At 45.5% G+C, this 19,523-nt stretch overlaps 1 protein-coding gene across 1 annotated transcript in view; it reads right to left on the reverse strand.

The window, feature by feature from the left end:
* Positions 1-198: 198 nt before the first annotated feature.
* Positions 199-19,523, reverse strand: part of AFF4 (AF4/FMR2 family member 4) — a 45,411-nt gene continuing 26,086 nt past the window's right edge. The window contains 16 exon segments of the mRNA XM_030957201.1: positions 199-4,420; positions 4,966-5,186; positions 5,982-6,025; positions 6,718-6,811; positions 7,470-7,541; positions 7,944-8,080; positions 8,220-8,283; positions 8,808-8,905; positions 9,906-10,143; positions 11,610-11,698; positions 13,785-14,702; positions 15,171-15,333; positions 15,696-15,733; positions 16,687-16,741; positions 17,279-17,299; positions 18,070-18,118. Coding sequence (XP_030813061.1) covers positions 4,302-4,420; positions 4,966-5,186; positions 5,982-6,025; positions 6,718-6,811; positions 7,470-7,541; positions 7,944-8,080; positions 8,220-8,283; positions 8,808-8,905; positions 9,906-10,143; positions 11,610-11,698; positions 13,785-14,702; positions 15,171-15,333; positions 15,696-15,733; positions 16,687-16,741; positions 17,279-17,299; positions 18,070-18,118 — 2,420 coding nt within the window. The 3' untranslated portion in view covers positions 199-4,301.

Here is a 19,523-nt window from a genome sequence, read left to right on the forward strand (position 1 = left end):
GATGTGGAATGCCAAGGCAGCGCCAGGAGCCGGTGCTGGGACAGGGCTGGGGACTGGGGCAGGCTGCCCCAGAAGGGGCACACAGCCATCCATGGGGGATTCAGCTCCCACGTGGAGGGGAACCATGGCCACACCAAGCCCAGCTCACACAGCCATCCATGCCCACGAAGGGAACGGCCACACAGCCCACTCCACGCCATCCATGGGGGATTCAGCTCCCACGTGGAGGGGAACCATGGCCACACCAAGCCCAGCTCACACAGCCATCCATGGGGGATTCAGCTCCCACGTGGAGTGGAAGCAGGGGAGGCACAGCCACACCAAGCCCAGCTCCCTGCCACGGCAGCTGGAGCTGCTCCAGAGCAGCCAGGGCTGAGCCTGATCTGCCTGGGGGAGCCCAGCCCGGGAGCCCTTCCCTCCCCAGGGGCACCACAGCCCCAAAGCTCGGACACAGCAGGATCCCACTGCCCCTTCCTGCCCCTCCTGGAACAGCTCTGGACCTGGGTGAGTTGGTGAGCAAAGCTCTGGCTCCTCTCCGTCCTACAGGATGCCCAGCACTGACCTCACTGCTCGGGAACTGGGGTTTTCCAGAACACTGACACAGCACAGGGAGAAATTTCAACCCTGACCCAAGGATTTGTCGTGAAGGTAAGAATTTGGAAGTTGTTTACTCCCCAATGGGTAATTCAAACTTGACTTGCTCAGGCCCTTGTGGATCTGCCTCAATGGAAACACTGCAGTGACAGCAAAGATCTGTTCAGAAAATGACATTAAATACAGCAAAGGTAGTTTCTCTCTCTCTCCAGCAGTTTGCCTTTTGGGCAAACTCCATAATTCTCTGCCTACGGCTTTATTTTACTTGCCCCAGGCAAGTGCTACATCATTCCCATAAATTCTGACTCTCTGTGTGTTGGGGCCATTCATAAATACATTTCAGGGCATTTTTTGTTACCACAGCAATCAAGCCTCAGCAATCTAAAGGAATATACATTGCACTCCTGGATAATATGCAATATTTATCACCAATAAGATGGTGACTCAGCACTCAATAAATAATATATCAATATAGTCAGTTGCACCATAATCTAAAAACAAGTATAACATATACTTTGGACAGACTGAGTCATATATATATACATATATATTAAAAGACACATACAATACAAATTGCATACTGCCATCGAAGCCAAGGAGAGCCATCCATCCGCTCTGCTTTATGGCTGAGATTCAAATCAAAACAAAACTCTTGGGCTGGTTTACTCTGGGGTCCTGAAGATTTGTTTGGAATTATAAATGGTTTGCACCTTTATCACCTGGAACTTGCAAGTCTGAGAGCAAAGTCAAACAGCACAGATAGCTGAGCAAGCCTAGTCTGATTGAGCCATTTTTAAGATTCACCAACTGGGGTCATGATCAGCAAGGGAATTAAAATTACAGCACTGATATGTATTGATCCATATTCCCTGTCCAGGGAATCATTTGGGAAGCCAGGATTGGGGAGTCCCTCCTTAGTCACTCCTGTGACCTGCACTCCCCCTGTAGTCCTGGGAGCTGCCCAGGACAGGGACAGAGCCCTCCTGCTTTGGCAGAGGGATGGAAGCCTAGGACTTAATTGCTTTTTTTTTTTTTTTGGCTATAAAATCTGATCAAGTACAGAACTTTCCTCTTGGAAACAAGGGTCAATCCCAAATTAAGATATGCTTTTGGAATTGTAAGGTTTGAACTGATCTGTTTGCACCAGCCCCAGCCGCACAAGGCATTTCCTATCCATCCCCAAGCCCCTGCAGATCCCCTGCACGGACACAACGCCTGGGACAGCACTCCAGAGGATAGGCCACCATGGAGCTCACCCTTCAGCTGGGACACCTCCAACCAGCTCAGGTCCACATTTTGACATGATGCTAGAAAAGCCTTCTGGTTGTTTGGAGCCAATTTCTAAGATCCACTGCTCTAGGGATAAGCAATGCGTTTTCAAGGGGCCGATTTCGTGTGACACCAAAAGGTATTTGTGGGACTCTAGTTAAGGAAAAAAAATTCCCCGAGATGCCACCATTCCTGCTGACAGCAATGGTGACTGTGCACAAAGGAGCAAGCCAAGAACAGCCACGCTGGCTAGTGCAGCACTACACACAAACCCACCCACGAATGCAACTTCTACCAAGGGATTTCTCAGCGTCAGAGGTGTGCGAGGCACTTCAGAGGAGGAAAGGAAACACAGCTGACAGTGTCCCATGCCCACGGCGGGGAGTTTGAGGGTACAGAGTTCTGTCTCCAACAGCAAAGACTAACAGAAAGGTGACCTTGCACAGTGATTCCATAAAAAGGATGCTCCGACAGACCTGAAGAGTCGAGTCAGGGAGAGCCCCAGGTCTGTCCCCCGTTTGTCAATCCGGACGTAGCAAAGCTTTTCTGGAAGTACAAAACACGCTGGGACGCAAAGGAAGCTCTATGAAGATGCAGCTACCTTGTAGTAGGTTACTAATTTGCAAAACTTCTAAACTCTTAAAGCCCATAGGACATACTGCAGTACTAAGGAGCGTAGAATTCTATTCCTTCTCTCGAGGTTGCCGTGATTTTGGCACTTAACTACACCTACACAAAAAATTTAGTGCAATAATTTTCCTGAACATGCACGTTCATATCTGGTACAGAATAAAGGGTTCAATGGGAGAGAAAACAAAGCAGCATTCCACAATCTCACCCCAAAGGATTCAGAGTTGGACTCTGGGGAAGGAGACCACCACGATGAGTCAGTTTGTGTGACAGACACCGGGACTTTGAAAAAGGAAATGGAATTTTACCCAAGTACTGCAGAAGACCACTGCATACAGTATACCTGGTCCTGCTGTAAAACATCTTGTAAACAGTTCATAAAATCTTCATCTAAAAGTAAGGCATAAGGCACACCAGACATGTTGGGGGCACTAAGCAATACTGAAAGCAGTAGCATTTGAAACCTTTAACTCAGACAAGCACCTCACATGGAAAGGTACTTTGGTTTGCACTCGGAGAGGGGCCACCTGCAGCTCCACCACCCCTCTGTGGCACCCAGCAGCCCCCTCGGGAGTGGACGTTACGTGACACGAACGGGACCTTCATTAGCACGGGGTAAAGCCAAGTTTGCCATCCATCCTGCACAGAACAGTGCTTCCTGCAGGAGCAGCTCTGCTCCCACCCCACGGTGGCTGCTGCACTGCCAGCCTGTAGTGTCCATCACCCAGCAGACCCTAAGAGGACAAAATGGACCTAGAGTTCTACTAAAGATTCCTGGTTTCTCAGTCAATGGAAAAGATGCAAATGACCGTTCTGGTAGGAACTGAGCTACTCTTGGGTTTGGAACCAGAAAGTTCCCCGATTTCGTAACTGTCAAAAAGTGACAAGCATGGAAACAAAAGGTATTTGAAATGAAGAGATGCAAAAAAGCACGAGATTGTCCTTTTCCAAAGCCTTTCCTGTTTGCATCGCACCCATCAAACTGAAGGTCATTCCTACACCATTGCCTGGACGTTACATTAAATGCAAATTACTGTAATGTTTTGTGATTGTTATAGTGTTAATTGATGGCTTGAAGCTGCCTTGGAAACAATCCAAGGCAGATCCAGCTAAATATTTTTCCATATAAATTTCTTTATAATTCATTTAAATGAAGTATCTCAATACGTAGAAGAATATCTGGAACTTTTCTATTTAGTACAAATTCTGCAATAATAAATCTGTAGTTGTCATTTATTAGTCGACTCATAGGCATTAGGCATGAGAAGTATGGTGTCCCTACTCGTTAGAACCTATCAACCCTAGTTCCTTTTACAGGCTCTACCACCACAAGACATTACAGAGTAACAAAGCTCACAAAGTACTTAAATAAAGTGTCTAGGTTTAATTTCTAAGTACTCAAAAGGGGAAATTTAGGGAAGAAGAAATAGCTAAAACCAGCCCCAAAGGGGGCTTTTCAAAATTAAAATTAAAAAAATTAAAATAAATAGGATTTAAACTGACTATTCATGTATTGTGACCGGAATCCCAATGATCTATCCATGACAGATCAGCAAAACTACAACTTTTACGTAGCAAATTTTCAAATATTTAAATAACTTAAACCGGGAATACTGGAGAAGTCCTGTGAACCAGCTGATTTGGGGTTAAACACAAAACACAAATGAGGATGGGAGACATGGGAAAGCATTCCTTGCTCTTAGTGTCAACTAAGCAATGTGTTATGGCAGTCTTCCTTATTGACATGACACAGTGTTGTGGAGAGGAATCAGAGGCAGCTGAAGAGGGGCTGGGCCAGGCTGGGCTCCTCACTTGGCGTCCAGGCGCAGCCAGTGCAGGCCCTGCCGCGTGTAACGCACCAGCTCCGTCATGATGCTCGTGTTAAACACCAGGGGCCCCATCACCTTGTCCAGTTCTGCAAAGAACTCTGCAACAGCACAAACACACGTTAAAGGAGCACGCTTGGTAACCACACCCAACCCCAGGTCCCAGCAGCCATCGCTGGGGTGGAAAGGGAATGAGGAGAGGTGGGGGAGTGGGGAGTCAAGGAGAAAGGTCACTCCTAATCTGTGTCTTTGCTCTTCTGCACAAGACTGCTTGGAAACAACTAAACCATTGCCAAACTTCTTGGTTTTCCCCTAAAACTTATATTTCACTAGTTGAAAATAATTAAACTACTGCCAAACTTCCCTAAGAAGTCTTTACTAAAGAATTTCAGAAAGGGAAATGCATCAAGTTCCTCTTCCTACACTGAACATTTCACAGGAAACACAACAAAGATTTTTATGTCACAACTCCAACACCACCTTGACAACCACAACACCCAGCCTGGGGTTTCCCTGCACCCCAAGGTGTCACTTTCCCCCTGATTTTGCAGAGGTTCAGCACCCAGGGTACCATCAACAGAATCCCAAAGCCTGGGAGCGTTCCAGCCCCTTCTGGAGGTTTCCATCCCCCCGAGGCAGCCCTTACCTTTCTGTTCTCTCGAGAGCTGTTCTGCTTGTTCCCAGATTTCAGTGGCATAGAGGAAGTTGGAGGTGACCTGGACGTAGCTGGCAGCCATCTGATGGATGCGCTGTGGGATTGTCACCGAGGACCCGCTCCCTGAAGGGTTGGCTGCCCCGGAAGAGTAATTTCCTGAATTCCCTGGAGACAGCTTTGGAGAGACTGGAGATGGCATCCCAACAGGTTTGCTGCTCACCCACAGGGCAAGATGGAATTGGAAAGGCAGAAATGCACCAGCTTTAGACACACCATGCTCTGAGATGTCCCCTAAGATCCCTCTGCCCACACTCAGGGTGTGGGATGGGAAAACACTCCCTTTACACACCAAAAATCAGTATTTGCTCTACAACAAATGGAAATCTCGAGCTGGGAACTGCTGAGGATCCTCCAATAATTATTTATAGCTTACAAAACCTAATTACCAAACCTCAGCATCTCAGAATTCAATAAAATCTTAAATTCATTGCTTAAATGAACCTTAAAAAAAAAACTACAGCTACCTGGTAACTCCACTGCCAGAATATTGCATTGTATAACATTATTGCAGATAACACAATGGAAATCCAAAGTGCCTCCACCCTTAAACTCATGGAATAATTTATCAAAGGTTCATTATTGGGTTTAAAAGTGCAGAAGTAATTGCTAAACTATGGAACAGAGAATCAATCCTGCAAGTGCTGGTAACCTCTGGCCTTGAAGCACTAACAAAGCTCCTGTTTGGGGGAAGCAGCATTACATTAAACACCAAAACTCCCTGGGATAAATGGTTTGTGGGTTAGTGGCACACTGCTCCTTTTTAGCCTGACAAACCCTGCAGAGCTGCAGCACCTCCCTCCACCACGATAATTACACAAAAATTGGATCAAAATCCACACACTTCAAATAACCATCCCAAAAGCTGCTCCCTGAGCCCCCTGGCACACAGGAAATGGAGAAAACATCCTTTAAGTTGAGAAATAGAAGTAACAGCTTTTACCACTCACCTTCCCATACCAGGTGATGGTGCTTGAGAATTATTGTAGCAATTCTGTGTGGGGAAAAAGACACATTTCACCTGATTTGTGCTTATACTTTCACTAGTTACATTTTATCTGCTTGTTTAATTGGTTCTTTTTATGCAAGTTTTTTTTCATAGTTGTACTTTGAAGTAATGTTCTCAATAATATCATAGTAAAGTGTAATTTAGGGAAATATCCTTTTTTACTGATAGCCAAGACACAAATTAAGGGGTTATTTTAGCAAAACAAACAAGTATTAGTCTATTGCCCCTTCTGGGAACATTTCAGTTTTTTTCAGCCCTTTAACAGAAAGAATCTGTTATCACTGGCAGTGAACAATTAAAGATATCCCAAATCTGAGAGATTGGGTATGTGATGAGCCTGTTTCCTCTCAGCACTGAGAGCTGGAAGCTTCAGAATCAGCTGCACAGAAATTTAGAGAAATTCATGGGTAATTTCCCTAAACCCAGCCAACATCCCACTGCAACCTTCTCCTTGAAGCCTACTACATGTATTAAAGAAGATCAAATTAACAGAGCTGTCACGCCAGGACCAGCAGGGTCATGGTTATTAAAGCTCTGCCCAGCTTTAATACACCTTCAAGTCCAGTTCTAAACAGGTGTTCACATGCAGCAGTCTGAAATTGGATTTGGGAACTTGAAGTGACGTAGAGCTTCCACACCATTAGGTTTTAATGTTCAGAAAATACAGATGCAATTACCTTCAGATGTTCAGTCAGGGTTTTGGAGTATTTCAATGCACTTTCCTTTTTCAGTTTGAAAAGCCTCAGGTACAGCAGAGCTTGGCACCGAAGGCTGCCCAAAGACAGGACAAATCAGTCACAGTTAAAGTCAGGTTTATCTCAACTCAATGAATTTCAAAAATCTAATAGCTGTGGTCTTGATGTTCTCTCTGCCAACTCAGCTCTCAAGTTGTAACTCAACCAGAAAATCCACAACCACCTTGAAATCCTGAAGGGAATTCAGAACTGGAACAGCTCCATGTGCCTCGAGCTGGAACTGAACTCTCAGTGCTGCTGCTGGGCTTGGGAGGCACCACCCAGTCCAGGCAAGGGCTTCATTTACTGCTGCCTGTGCCAGGACACCCTGAGTCCCTGCCAGGGCCTGCCCTCTGCTCTGCCCTGAACCTCTGGTCCTCCACACCTTCTGCAGCCTCTCCCTCAGCCTCAGGGCTCCTGCCAGCCCCCAGAGCCAGTCCAAGAGTGATTTAGCCCTGGCTCAGAGCTCAGGAGGCACCTCCTGCTCTCACCCTGCAATGAGGCAAAGCCTTGGCCCTTGCTGGCAGCATCCCCCACTTACAGCCATCAGGCACAGATGAATGTTTGTGTACAGCCAAGTGGAAATCTCCTGTGTTTGGCTCAGAAACACCCAAGAGCTCAGTGCAAACCAGCATTTTGTGTAGGTAACAGATATGAAATGCAGGAGGGCACTGCAGAAGTCCCAGCACACTCACCAAAGCACTGCCAGCCTTTTGTCCGCAGCCGTGGCATCCGGGGCCAAGTAATTCTTCAGTTTCATAGTGTACCTGCAAAGAAAGGCAGCAAATCAGCCCCAGAACAAAACCCACCTTCAGTTAGCATTCACAAAACACTCATGTTCTCAAGAATTTTCCAGTTTCAGCTGTCCCCACTGCTTTAGGAACATCTCTCAGCCCCAAATAAAGCATTGACTCAACAGTAACCAGAATAATTCTGCTCCTTGTAGGTCACTCATTGTAGAGGGACTTGAAGCCTCAGCAGAAGTCACCTCCCCGTTCCTGGAAATGCTTTAAACCCCAGCAACTGGAAGGTACTGGTCACTGCTCCAGTGTTACTGGGAATGACAACAGATCTCAAAAACTGGGGGCAAAACCTCTGCACACCTCAGAGCTCAGACTCCCTGAGCTCCCTCCACCCACCTGCCCCTGCAGGAGCCCTGCAAAGCTTACTTGATTAATTCCACAGTTTCTGAATACATAGGGAACGGGGACTTGGATTCCTGAGCATTTTTCTCCAATGCATTCCCACACTCAATGAAGGACACGACAGCATCCAGGTAGTACACGGCCTTCTCGAACCTGTCCGACTGCAGAGGGAGGGAGAACACTCAGCACCAGAGCAGCCAGTGCCAGGGAGTGCCAGCCCAGGGGCAGGAGCGTGGCACAGGCTGCAAACCAGACCCAGGATCAGGGCACACACTGGGGGGGCACTGCTGATGCACTCACCAAAGCATCTGCATTGTGTTTCAGCTTCTTTGCTTCCTGCAAATAGTGATCAGCTGAGTAAGTCCTGCAAGAGAGAGCATGGACTGAGGCACTGGAGCCACCCATTGACACCGCCTTTTGTAACTGCAGCTCCTTGATGCTGCCACACTTCAGGGCTTTTTCTGCTCTAACTCAAGCTACAGTACACTAAAACTGTTTAAAGGAATCTGTCAAATTAGTTAACTACAATGATAAAATTGCTAAAAGTAGTTTCAAGTTAATTCTGTGGTTTCAGGTAATTCCAACAGTATTTCAACCAAGTTCTTAAGCAGAAAGTTATTTTACATTTGGTGCAAACATAATTTCATCTGTAAAGTGAATTTTAAGAAGTGCTTTCAGAGCAAGCTGACACCAGAATTGGCCCAAATGAAACCTCAAGTCTGCACAAGATGGTGAAATACTTGTTTCACTTTCTTTTCAAGGTATTTCCTTTGACAAGGAGCTTGTGTGTAACATCTTCTGTGGAGCAAAATGCCAGCTCTGCTCCAGGGGAGCTGCCTGTGCTTGAGATCCAGAGCCCCAGAGGGAAAGGGAATTTTCTGTCCTTACCTATCATCAAAAACAAGCTTTGCTCTCCTCGACTTCACACTTTCTGTGGCCTGAGCAGAGGCAGGAGGGCAGCTGGAGGAATTGTTCAGGATCTTTTCCTGGAAAGGAAATCCATGCCATGATTACAAGAAAAGCATTTGTTGTATAAATTCCCCCATGGCTTCCCCACTCCCTCCAGGAAGGACAGGCTGCAGGAGCTCTGGGAATAACTGAGCTCCCAGGATGCTCCCACAGGGCTGGGCTGGGCTCCTGCTGCAGGGGGGAGGCTGCAGCCAAGGCTTTCCAGATACACCAGGGGCAGGAAATCCCTCCCTCCATCTCACCTGTCACTGTTTCTAAATCCTGCTTTTCTACTCTAACAGAGATGAGGAGGATTTGGAGGATTTCTATCAACAATACTCTCTCTGAATGCCTTTGCCTTGAAAAACTCACACAGGAGTAGTTACTCCTTTGAGGAAGACATGAGTAAGCACACCTGAGTATAAAACAACAAACATATCACAAATTAACAGCTGGCTGGGGGACATTTACATTTTTTTAATTCCATCACATCTATCTTCCCAACCTAAATCTCTTACAGACCATTTTCTGCACCATCTCCATAACCATGTTTTCTCCGCTCCAGCCACAGAGAGCTCTGTGAATTGCTGAGCTGGAGTTGAAATAAATCTTTCTACAATGTCATAAAATGAGAGAAAGAGCTTCCCATCCCAGCAGTGAGCATGGACTGAGCTCCTGCTGTCCTCTGAAACCAGGACAAGCTCTGTGACTGCTCTGAGGAGACCAGAGCAGCCTCACAGTTCCATTTCCAGCTTTAGTGATGTTCTCATTAACCATCTAAACAATGAACAGGCAGCACCAGTCACCAGGGGTGACTAAACCCATTCCTCTACTAATACAGGAGTCTGGCAGGATAAGCATTTGTATTCCATGATCTCTCCAAGGTGTCTTCTCATTTATGGCCTTCCAAGGCACTGGAGCTCTATGACAGGAAACAATGCACATCCCAAACTAATGATGTTTTAAACTTAACTGGAAATGGTTGTTTAGATCAAACTAAACAAAATCCAGGAGGCAGGGTCAGAACCAGCCCCTTACCTTGGCTTCCTTGGCACTGCTGGACCCCTTCCCCTCTGTCTTCTTTTGCTTGGAGGAGGAGCTGCTCTTGCTGCCACTGCTGCTCTCCTTGCCCGGGTTGCTGCTGGATTTTAGGGATGAGGACTGACTGACTGTTCTCTTCCTGGAGCTGTGCTCCTGCTTGGAATCCTTCTGCAGAGCTGGGGCAGCAGGGGAGGGCAGCAAATCCTTCTCTTTAACAGCACTTGGCTTTGAAGACCTGGAAAAGAGGAACAAATTCAGGGGTTGGGTTTCTTCCTTAACAAACAAAACCAAAACAAACAAAAACAACCCCAAAAAACAACACACAGAAGTCTGATTTTTAAATCTCTAACTAAACACCTTTTTCCCCCAAGATTTTTACAGCTTTAGAGAAAAGCAGAATAATCCTCTCAGTGAGCAGCTTTCTCCAAAGCCAGATTGAACTTGTTTTCACCATTTTATTTGTTCTGACCTGAAAGCACAGGCAAAGCCAGACAAGCTCTAACCATAAAACCCCACCCCTGCACCAGTTCTGTCCAAAAACCATCCCAAACCCTCCCAAATTTCAGCAGTGGGAGCCAGTGCCAGCGCCAGGCTGTCTGTGCACACCAGCCAGCCAACAGCTCCAGGGAAAGATGCTCCAGATAAAGCTCTGGAACCCAGGGAATGGGAAACTTCCCCAGCACAGCCTTTCAGGACACTCTCACTTGGCTGCTGGCTATTCCTGCCCTCCCACCATTAATATTTTTACACATTATTTCTGGAAAAATCATATTTCATGTAATTAAATGTCCTTTAGAGAACTGCACTGGCAGTCAGGCAAACAACAGAAAAAATCAAATATCAGGTAAAAATCAAACTATCCATTCATTCTACAGCTGTTTCCTAACAAACAGTAAGACACTGTTTAATTCAGAAAGGGCAAACAAAAGCTGTAGCATCCAAACTGCTGCAGCTTCTCACACCTCTGTAATTTGGCAATTGCTCACTGGACAGGAATATTTTCCATGACACAATTATACCAGTTTTCATTCCCTGAACTGAAACAGAAGTTTCAAAATGCAGTGGAAAAAAAACTTAATCTCTCCTGTGGATCAATACTGACCAAGAAATCAACCAAATAAAGGCATAACAGGTGTTGGAAAAAGCATGAGGAATCCAGAAATAACATATGAAACAATGGGACTGATCTGCTCATTCTGTACTACCTTGCTTTGGTATCACTCACACTTTTCTTGCACTAACAAACCAAGGAGATGGGAGGTAAATCCATGGATCCAAAGCTCAATGCCATCAACTTCCCAAAGAAAGCCAGTTCAGGAGTTTATTCCCATTTAAAACTTACTAAACAGAGAATTACCAGATGGGGTTAATTTAAAAACACAGATTTTGATTTCTAGACCAAACCCAAGCCCCACTGTGTATCAGAGAAAACCAGGAAGGAAATATTCCCTTCACAGAAGGGGTCACCCATTTTGTTATGGAGCACAATTGTCCTTGGCCAATGTTTTTGGGGATGGAAATTAATTTCCACCAATTGCTTGTAGAAGCTCTGAAGTAAATTTGTTTGAAGGGCAAGAAAAAATGACATTTTACCAATTATTTGAGGTAAACTTGGGGTGGGAGAGAGGAGAAGGGGGGAAGATGAGCACCATTCTCTCCAGAGGCACCCTGACCCTCAGAGCAGGAAGAGCAGATACTCACTCCCTGCTGCTGGAATTCTTGTGTCCTGAGGGAGCTTTTTCTTCCAGTTTCGTTTTCTTGCTTTCACTGGCTCTGTTTTCATCCTCGTTCTGAGCAAAGCAAATGAGAAAAACATCCAGCAAAGATCCACATTTACACATCACTGGGAGTGGAGTATTTCACACAGAGACAGCACTGAGCAGGTGTTTCACAGTTAATACAGACCCCCAAACCATGGCCCATCCTCAACCTTACAAATCCTTACCAGACCCTGACATTGGAACAGAATGAAAATCCCAGTCTGGCTGCTACATTAAAAACTGATAAAAGCAGCAACAGCCAAGCTGTTCATTTCAACACAGATAAATTACAATCTTGAAATCTCAGGAAAATCTGCCAAAGGCTTTGGCAAGACCAGGAGACAGATTTGATGCTGTGGGGTCTAAAGAGGTGTCTGAGGAATTTCAGGAACGGGTAAAAATCGAATCAGTCTATTAAAGTCAGCTCAGAGATGCTGAAGATTAGGTATTGATATCAATTTAAACCTCAGGTCACAGGGACTTGAAGGTAAATTTCTAAGATGTCTTCACTGAGCACTGGAGGGATCAATCCAGTGAGTAAGAGGGAAAATGGGGCCTCACAGAATAAATCATCTGGTAACAAACCCCAGTTTTGTTACTGATGCTGCAACCTGACAATTGTGATCAAGGAAACCCAGGAAATGTAGAAAATCAAGTGGTGGCACTTGGGTTTGGAGCACAAACTTAAACTCAGGGTGGGGAAAGGGGTTCTGTCCTTGCCTCACCCAGGTTCCCATCCTCTCAGGAAGCAGCAGAGCAACCTGAGGCTTCACAACATTAAACCACCACTGGTTCCTGGGATAAAGCCTGAATTTAACTGGTCTCACCAAAGCTTTGTGGTTTGGATATGAGAGCACAGATCTTTAATACTGTAATTCCAAATGTGTGCTTAAAGGCAAAACTGGCCAAAGAGAGAGAAGTCAAGGAATTCAGACCCACTGGAACATGTGAGTGCATTCCCAGGAACATCAGGAGCTATACAGCAGCACCTGCAAAAGTGATTGCTCACTGCAGTGGGCAGAGTTATTCCCTTTTTACAAAAGCAGATCATTTCTCATGCCAGAGAAAGCAGGAATCTCAGTTAGGAGCAGAACAGGATAAATCTGTTTGCAGTTACATGTCAGGGCTCCTGCAGGACACTGACTTCAGCCAGGGATCCAGTTTACTTTGGTTGCTCAGTAGGAAACTGGTGTAATTGGGATGATCCATCTCCTTGAGTGACTCTGGGACTGATCTGCCACAATCCTGGGACTGCAGATGTCAACAATGCCTCCAACCCCTGTCAGATCCCTTGGACATGGTAAAATGGAGTGGTCAGAGGGACATCCAGAGCAGCACAGGGATTTCTGAATCCCTTCCCCAGGGCCTCATAGCCCTACACTCCTGGAAACCAGACTCCCTGGATCACTGAGCCCAGCTGACAGCCCCAGCTTTGCCCTTTATCCAGGGTCCCTGTGCTGAGCTTTCAAAAAGCAGTTTAAAATTACACCAGCATTGACTTCTCACATTCCCCCCTCCAAGAGTATCCCTTCTGTTCAGTTCCCCCACTGACTGCTGCCATTTTACTGCCCCCCAGCCATCCTTGCCTCTTACTTCTAGCTGAAAAGATGAAATCCTTTTGGGAAATATTCAGTATTCTTATGGAGACATGACCCTGCTCCCAGTAAAGCAGCACCTGAGATGTTTGCTGCTGCTGCCATGGCCCAGGCCCAGTCCTGCCCCATCCCCTATCCTGGCAATGGGCATTTCCATGGCTCAGGGAGCTGAGCCAGATGAAAACTGACTTTTGGGGTTTTTCCCCAGGTGGATTTCCCATTGGACCAGCTGCCTGAGCTGGCCTGCAGAGCACCAGGGCTGGTTCCAGGGAGGCAGAGAGGGCTGGACACAGAGCTCAGAGGCACAGATTTGTGATCTCCCTGAGCTCTGGCTACAGGGCTGACACTCCCACAGGTGTTTCTGCAAGAAAATCCCAACAGTCTCCTGTACCAGCACAGGGATGATCCAGGGGTTCTACCCATGGCAGCACAGCCACTCCTGCCCAGCTCAGGGCCTGCCCTGAACTGCCACCTGCACTCTGCGCTGCCCAAGGGCTCAGGGGACAGGGAGCTGTCCTCACCTGTTTGTGTTTCCTCTTGCCTTTGGTGGAGCCCTTGTCTGAGGGCAGTTTCTGGCCCTCCCGGCCGTGTTTCTCCGGGGCGCTCTTCTTCTCCGCCTTGGCTCCCTCGGGGTCCTTGTAAGACTTCCCTGGTATCCTGGATAAGAGGCTCAGGTCAATCTTCACAATGAGTGGGTACCTTTCATCAGGATCACTCAGCGGGGACAGAAGCTCTTTCTCTTCCATAGGAGAGAACATTCTTTGCCGGAAAAAGCTGTCATCCTCCTCCATGGAAGATTTAACAGGAGTCCTATTGCTCTCAGAGTATTTGGGTGTTTGTGAGGAAGGAGGCAGACTCTCATTTTCATCTGAATCAGAGGATGAGGTATCTGTTTCGATGAATTCCCTGGATTTCTGGGCAGATTTGCTCGAAGCCTTGTATTTCTTTTTCTCTGTTGTAGGTCGAGGGGAAGACTTGGGCTCCTTCTTTATATTGGGTTTCCTGGAGCCTTTGGTGGCTGCCTTGTGCCTGTTTGAAGGGATGTTTGTTGCCATGTCTACTGGGGTTTCGCTTTCTATTTTAAGACCTCCTCTGGGCTCTTCCACAGATGTCTTTTCTGCTTTCTTGGGCTGTTTTTTCCCTACAGTCCTCCTCTGAGTCGAGCTGTCGCTCTGGGCAGGTGATTTCTGCCTCCCACGACTGCTCTCCGAGCCCTTCTGGGTGGGTTTGGAATCTCTCCCTGGTGTAGAAGAAATGGAGTCCTTGGATCCACCTTGATCAGTGTACCCACTCCCTGTACCCTGATCCCGTCCCTCTTTCTTGTAGCCTTGGGAAGAAGGGATATTGCTGTCCACGGAAGAAGCTGGTGACACTTTATGGGAATTTACTTTGTTCAACCAGTTATCCAGCTGCCACTTGTTTGTGGGCGGTGGCTCTGGCTAAAAACAAAGTAAAAAACAGAGTTAGATAAAATATTTCTCATTTCTTCCATCTTTTCCACGTGGCAGCTGCATGATGCTGCACACCAAAGCACGAGGGACACCCAAAATCTGATAAATGAATGAAATGATAAATAAATTAAATACAGGCCCAAATAACACAATTTTTCCATTTGTCCACTACCAACAGGCAATATTTGATGCCATGGTTTTTTAGGGTTCTGATACCATATCTAATTCTGCTTTTCAACAGACAACTGGTGGTAAAAACCACTTCAAATCTAACATCAAATGTGGGCTTATCTAGAGAACTGTCACATGCAGCACAGGAACTGTAGCAGAACAGCCCAGGCTGCCAGCAAGCCCATGGTGGTGTTTTGTCTCTAACAGTGAGAATTTACTGAACTTTAGTGCTGTTGAATGCAGGATTGGAGGCAGCTGCTGCAGGCCAGCCCCTGGCTGTCCTACCTCGGGGGATGCACTCTGGGAGGGCTCGTTGGCCTCGCTGTCACTGGAGCTGCTCTCGCTCTCTGAGTCGGAGCCCGAGCTGCTCTCGGAGCCGCTGTGGCTGCTCGAGTCATCCCTGGAGTTATCTGCCCCTTCACTGTTGTGCTGGGAAGGCTCAGAATTACTGCAACACAAAGGAGGGAAAGCAAGCATTACCCGAGGCACAGGTACATCCTTCCAACCCTTTCATTAGAAGTAGCAAAATGTAACATTTTCATCAACGTTCAGGAGAAAATTCAGCCTAAGTGAACACAGTTCAGCCTTTGGGTGTTGCCCTTCCCAAAGCAGTCAGTCTCATTTGCAGGAAATATTTAATATTATATTTATTACTATTTAATCACTGATTAAATGCTCATCACTTTTGCTTTAGTGCAAGCCAAAGGACAAAGATGAATTTTGGAAACAAGACCAAGCCAGGAATGCTGACTGGCTGAACTTCCCCACAGTGCTGCCCGTGCTGCAATCCCCCAGGAATTCAATTCCTACCTTCCAGGTGTGCTCCTTGGCACGGTCTTATCGCAGTCCTGCAATTAAAAAAAAAGGCATGAAGCTTCTAGAAGCTATTTTAGGCTTGTATATACAACTAAGTTGCAAAACATTGGTTTAGAGCCTTTAATTTAAAAAAAATTCATTATTTGCAGTAGTTTAAATTTATCTGCATTTTCCTTATACAGAAAGAGAAGCAGTGTTATTTTCTCCAAGTTTTCAGCACAAATCTCTATATTCTGACTCCATTTGTAAGAGTTCCCATTTCTACCACTAATTAATATCATGTTTCCACCTTTTTGAATCAGATGATTCAGCATTTCACAATGATTTTCCTGAGATGCCCAGGGTAAGTGAAGTTCACCAACTCCAAGTTTTCCACTTGAAGAAAATCAAGTACCAAACTGAGAAGAAACCTCAGACCAGTGGGGGTTCCTGGGCAGCACAGACACATTTTATTTTTATTTAGCATGTTAAGTACCAGTCTGGCAGAAGCTGCACAAAGTTAATCCTGGAAAGAGTAAAAAAGAGACTTTTTGATAAATATAAAGGTGCAGCTGTACTCCCAGGGACTCCTTGTCACCCCAAACATGCCAGGGCACCAATGCACCCAGATGTTCACACCATGAGCTCTGTAGCTGGGATGGCAGAACACAAAGGGGTTTATCTTTAATTAAGGAGCCATGATATAAGTTTTAAAGTGCACTATTGTAATTTGATGTTCAGAGAAGGTCCATGTGAAATCAGTTAATAAGAATTTCTAGATAAAAGCAAACTGTTTCCACAAAACACCACATTTCAATTTGTTTGCACAAAACTTTCCCAAGACTACATTTAGGAATGCCTGAGGTTTGTCCAAAAACATTCCAGGAGATTTCAGTTCCACAGCTCTCCTGCTAATCTGCCCAGGCTGCTGCTGGGCCTCTGCTCCCTGCCCAGGGCTGCCCTGGATGAGTGCAGTGGTTTTTGGGAAGCCCTCTGAGGAACTTACCTGCTCTCCATCGCTGTCTTCACTACTGCTGAGTTTTAAGTCATCTTTCAACATACTAAGGGAAAAGGGAGAAAGTGAGACAAGTTTTTCCAAGTACTTTAATTACTTCCAAAGCATTCTGCTAGATTTCAACATGGCACTGTTTATCCTGCAGAGGCTGCGTGGGTGAGAGCCACCAGACAGCACTCACACATTTCAGGGTTAAGAATGGAGAGTTGAGTCATTCTCAGAGAAGAATGAGGATTCAGGTACTCTGGCTCCTGAGTCCATTCTGTTAAACTTAGAAAGGAAATCTGACACAATTTACTGGTGTGGGAGGAGGTAACTTGTGTTATGTGCAACTTACACACAATGGGCAAGAATTGTGTTTGAGATGGAGGAAAGCAAGCCAGCCCCAGTGGCTGCTTCCTGTCCCATGGCAGCACTGCAACTGTCCTGAGCCATCATTAATTACTGTAGCCAAAGCCATAATTACTGCTGGTAGTCACACACACACAGCTTCACACACTGAGAATGCAAGAGCACAATGAAAACACACAGCAGGGCCTTTGTGATTAGTGGAAACATTGATTATAAAAAGAAAACATCTTACTCTGTCTGGTTTGATTCACATCTGTGGAGGGAAAATGAGAAAGAATTAAAAGTCTGACTCTCCTGAGTTTCCCAGTGAGCTGCTCTGCTAATCTGAACAACAATATAACCTCTAGGAGCTCACTCCAGAACTACTGCTCATTGCTACCACTTTACAAATGATGCATTTATCTCCTTTTCAAGGGTTTTCTTTACCAGATCATAATCACTTAAAAATATATATATTTTAAAGTTGTTTTGTCACAGTAAATATTTATTTTTATGGGTAGATTTATTTGGAAACCATCTTTTAACTGCATATCACTGATTTTTAAGTCTGAGAAAGGTGGACTACAGTATGCAGAACATTACAGTTGCCTCTGAGTTTTTCTGTGTTGTTGAGTCTGTGTTCAAAACATTTGTCAGGACTTAAAGGGAGAGCAGAACAAACCTCACAAGATCCCAGACCCAGTTTTCTGTCTCCTCCAATCCTGAATTTGTGCAACCTCCAGCTGCCAGCTCTGTTAGTCCCATCCCATGCTGATGCCCCTTCTGATTCCCAAGCCAATTCCAAGGTCCAGACTCCTGCTCCGCTCCTGGCGGCTGACAGGAAAGCAAAGGAGCAGAAAGGCAGCTCAGGGTATTTTTTACTCACTCCAGTGAGCAATATTTGGTTTACTGTCCCAAAAAACCTTTCCCTGCCAGCCAAGGAGAAGGATGCTGGAGTGTCACTCACATTCTACCACACACCTTTTCCTCAATCTCTTAAAACACAACTTTTGTTTGTGAAATGTTTTCTCAGCAGGCACTTACGATTTGGATTGATGACCATTGGAGGTTTTGGATGAGGGATTGTATCGTTCTAGGAGAAGAAAACAAGAAAAGCACAGCTGAAAACTCAGGCACAGCAGAAGAAGCCTCCCCAAAGCTGTCACAAGGATGGACAAAGCAAGGCCATGTGAGGGGACAGGAGGGAGCAGGACCAGAGGACAGCAGGTACCACCTCCCCCAGGCTGAGGGAGGAAGGATGCAGAGGCAAAACACCAAATACAGCAAATTATTTAACCAAGAAAATAATTTAAATAATTTAAATCATTGCTGTGTGAACCAATACACAATAATTCGTTATTAATGGTGTGGAAAACTGTTCTGCTCTTAGCAAGATGAAATTCTTGCCTTGCACAGGCAGGATCTGGGACACAGATCCATCTGCTGAGCTCTGACTGCTCCAGCATCCCCACACAGCTTCTGATGGATGAGAACCCCCACACCCCAAAATCCAACTCACACCCTAATTCTGACAGCAGGAATACACCCTGATCAATTCCCTTCCGTTTTCTTTCATTCTGGTAAATAACTGGGTGCAGCTCAACAAAAACAAGAACAGAGCTGTTAAAAGCTCTCCAGAAAATCCAAGCAGGCACAGGAAACTGGCCCTGTGTTTAATTAACCTTGGCTCCTCTTTTCCACACCTAAAGAGCAGCTGCTCCCATAACGTGAGCCTATGGTTTAGCATCATGGAATTAAGCTTGAATTTGTTTCCTTAATTCCCCACTGTATCAGGTGTTCAGATTAAGCTGCTTGTGAATATCTAAGAATAAACCATTCTTCTTTTACTATTTAAGCTGTTTAATCACTTCAAGAGGGAGTGGAAGGACTTTTGGAAGGTAACAGCACTAATTTAATTCAATTTTACCTGATATTTACTGAGTTTCATGTTCATTTCAGTACTATTCAAAATAATGACAGTTTAAAGAAATAAAAGCTATTTTTTTCCAAAGTCCAAAAGTGCAAGAAAGTAAAGGATAATAGCATGATGTAAGTTCTTGACCAGTTCTCTCTCTTGACTTTACAATGTCAAAGTAACATGGTGAAACTGCCATGTGCTTTTTCTACTGAAATAAAAGCAAAAGCACTCTTCAGGTTTCTAGTATGTCCCTAAGCTGGGAGTTGGGTTTTTTAAGGTATTTTGGTTTAGTACTCAGCTATTTTCAAATCAACCATACAGGAATTTTGTACAGAATTGGACCAAATAAAATCTATCTATCTTCTTCCTCAAACACACCACCCTTCCACTCAGTGATAACCTCCAGGATCTGAACAAGAAACGCAAAAGAAAATCAAGCAACTGTTTAACAGCTTAAAACTTGAGAAAGAAGAGAAAATCTGAAGTCAGCCTCCATCCTGTGAGCAGTCTGGAAAACCTCATTTCCTAAAAGCCCAGACATCTTGGGAGATGCTGAGAGCAGAAAGACAACAAAAACATT

This window comes from Camarhynchus parvulus, chromosome 13 (genome assembly GCF_901933205.1).
Source record: "Camarhynchus parvulus chromosome 13, STF_HiC, whole genome shotgun sequence".
Classification (NCBI taxonomy): Eukaryota; Metazoa; Chordata; class Aves; order Passeriformes; family Thraupidae; genus Camarhynchus; species Camarhynchus parvulus.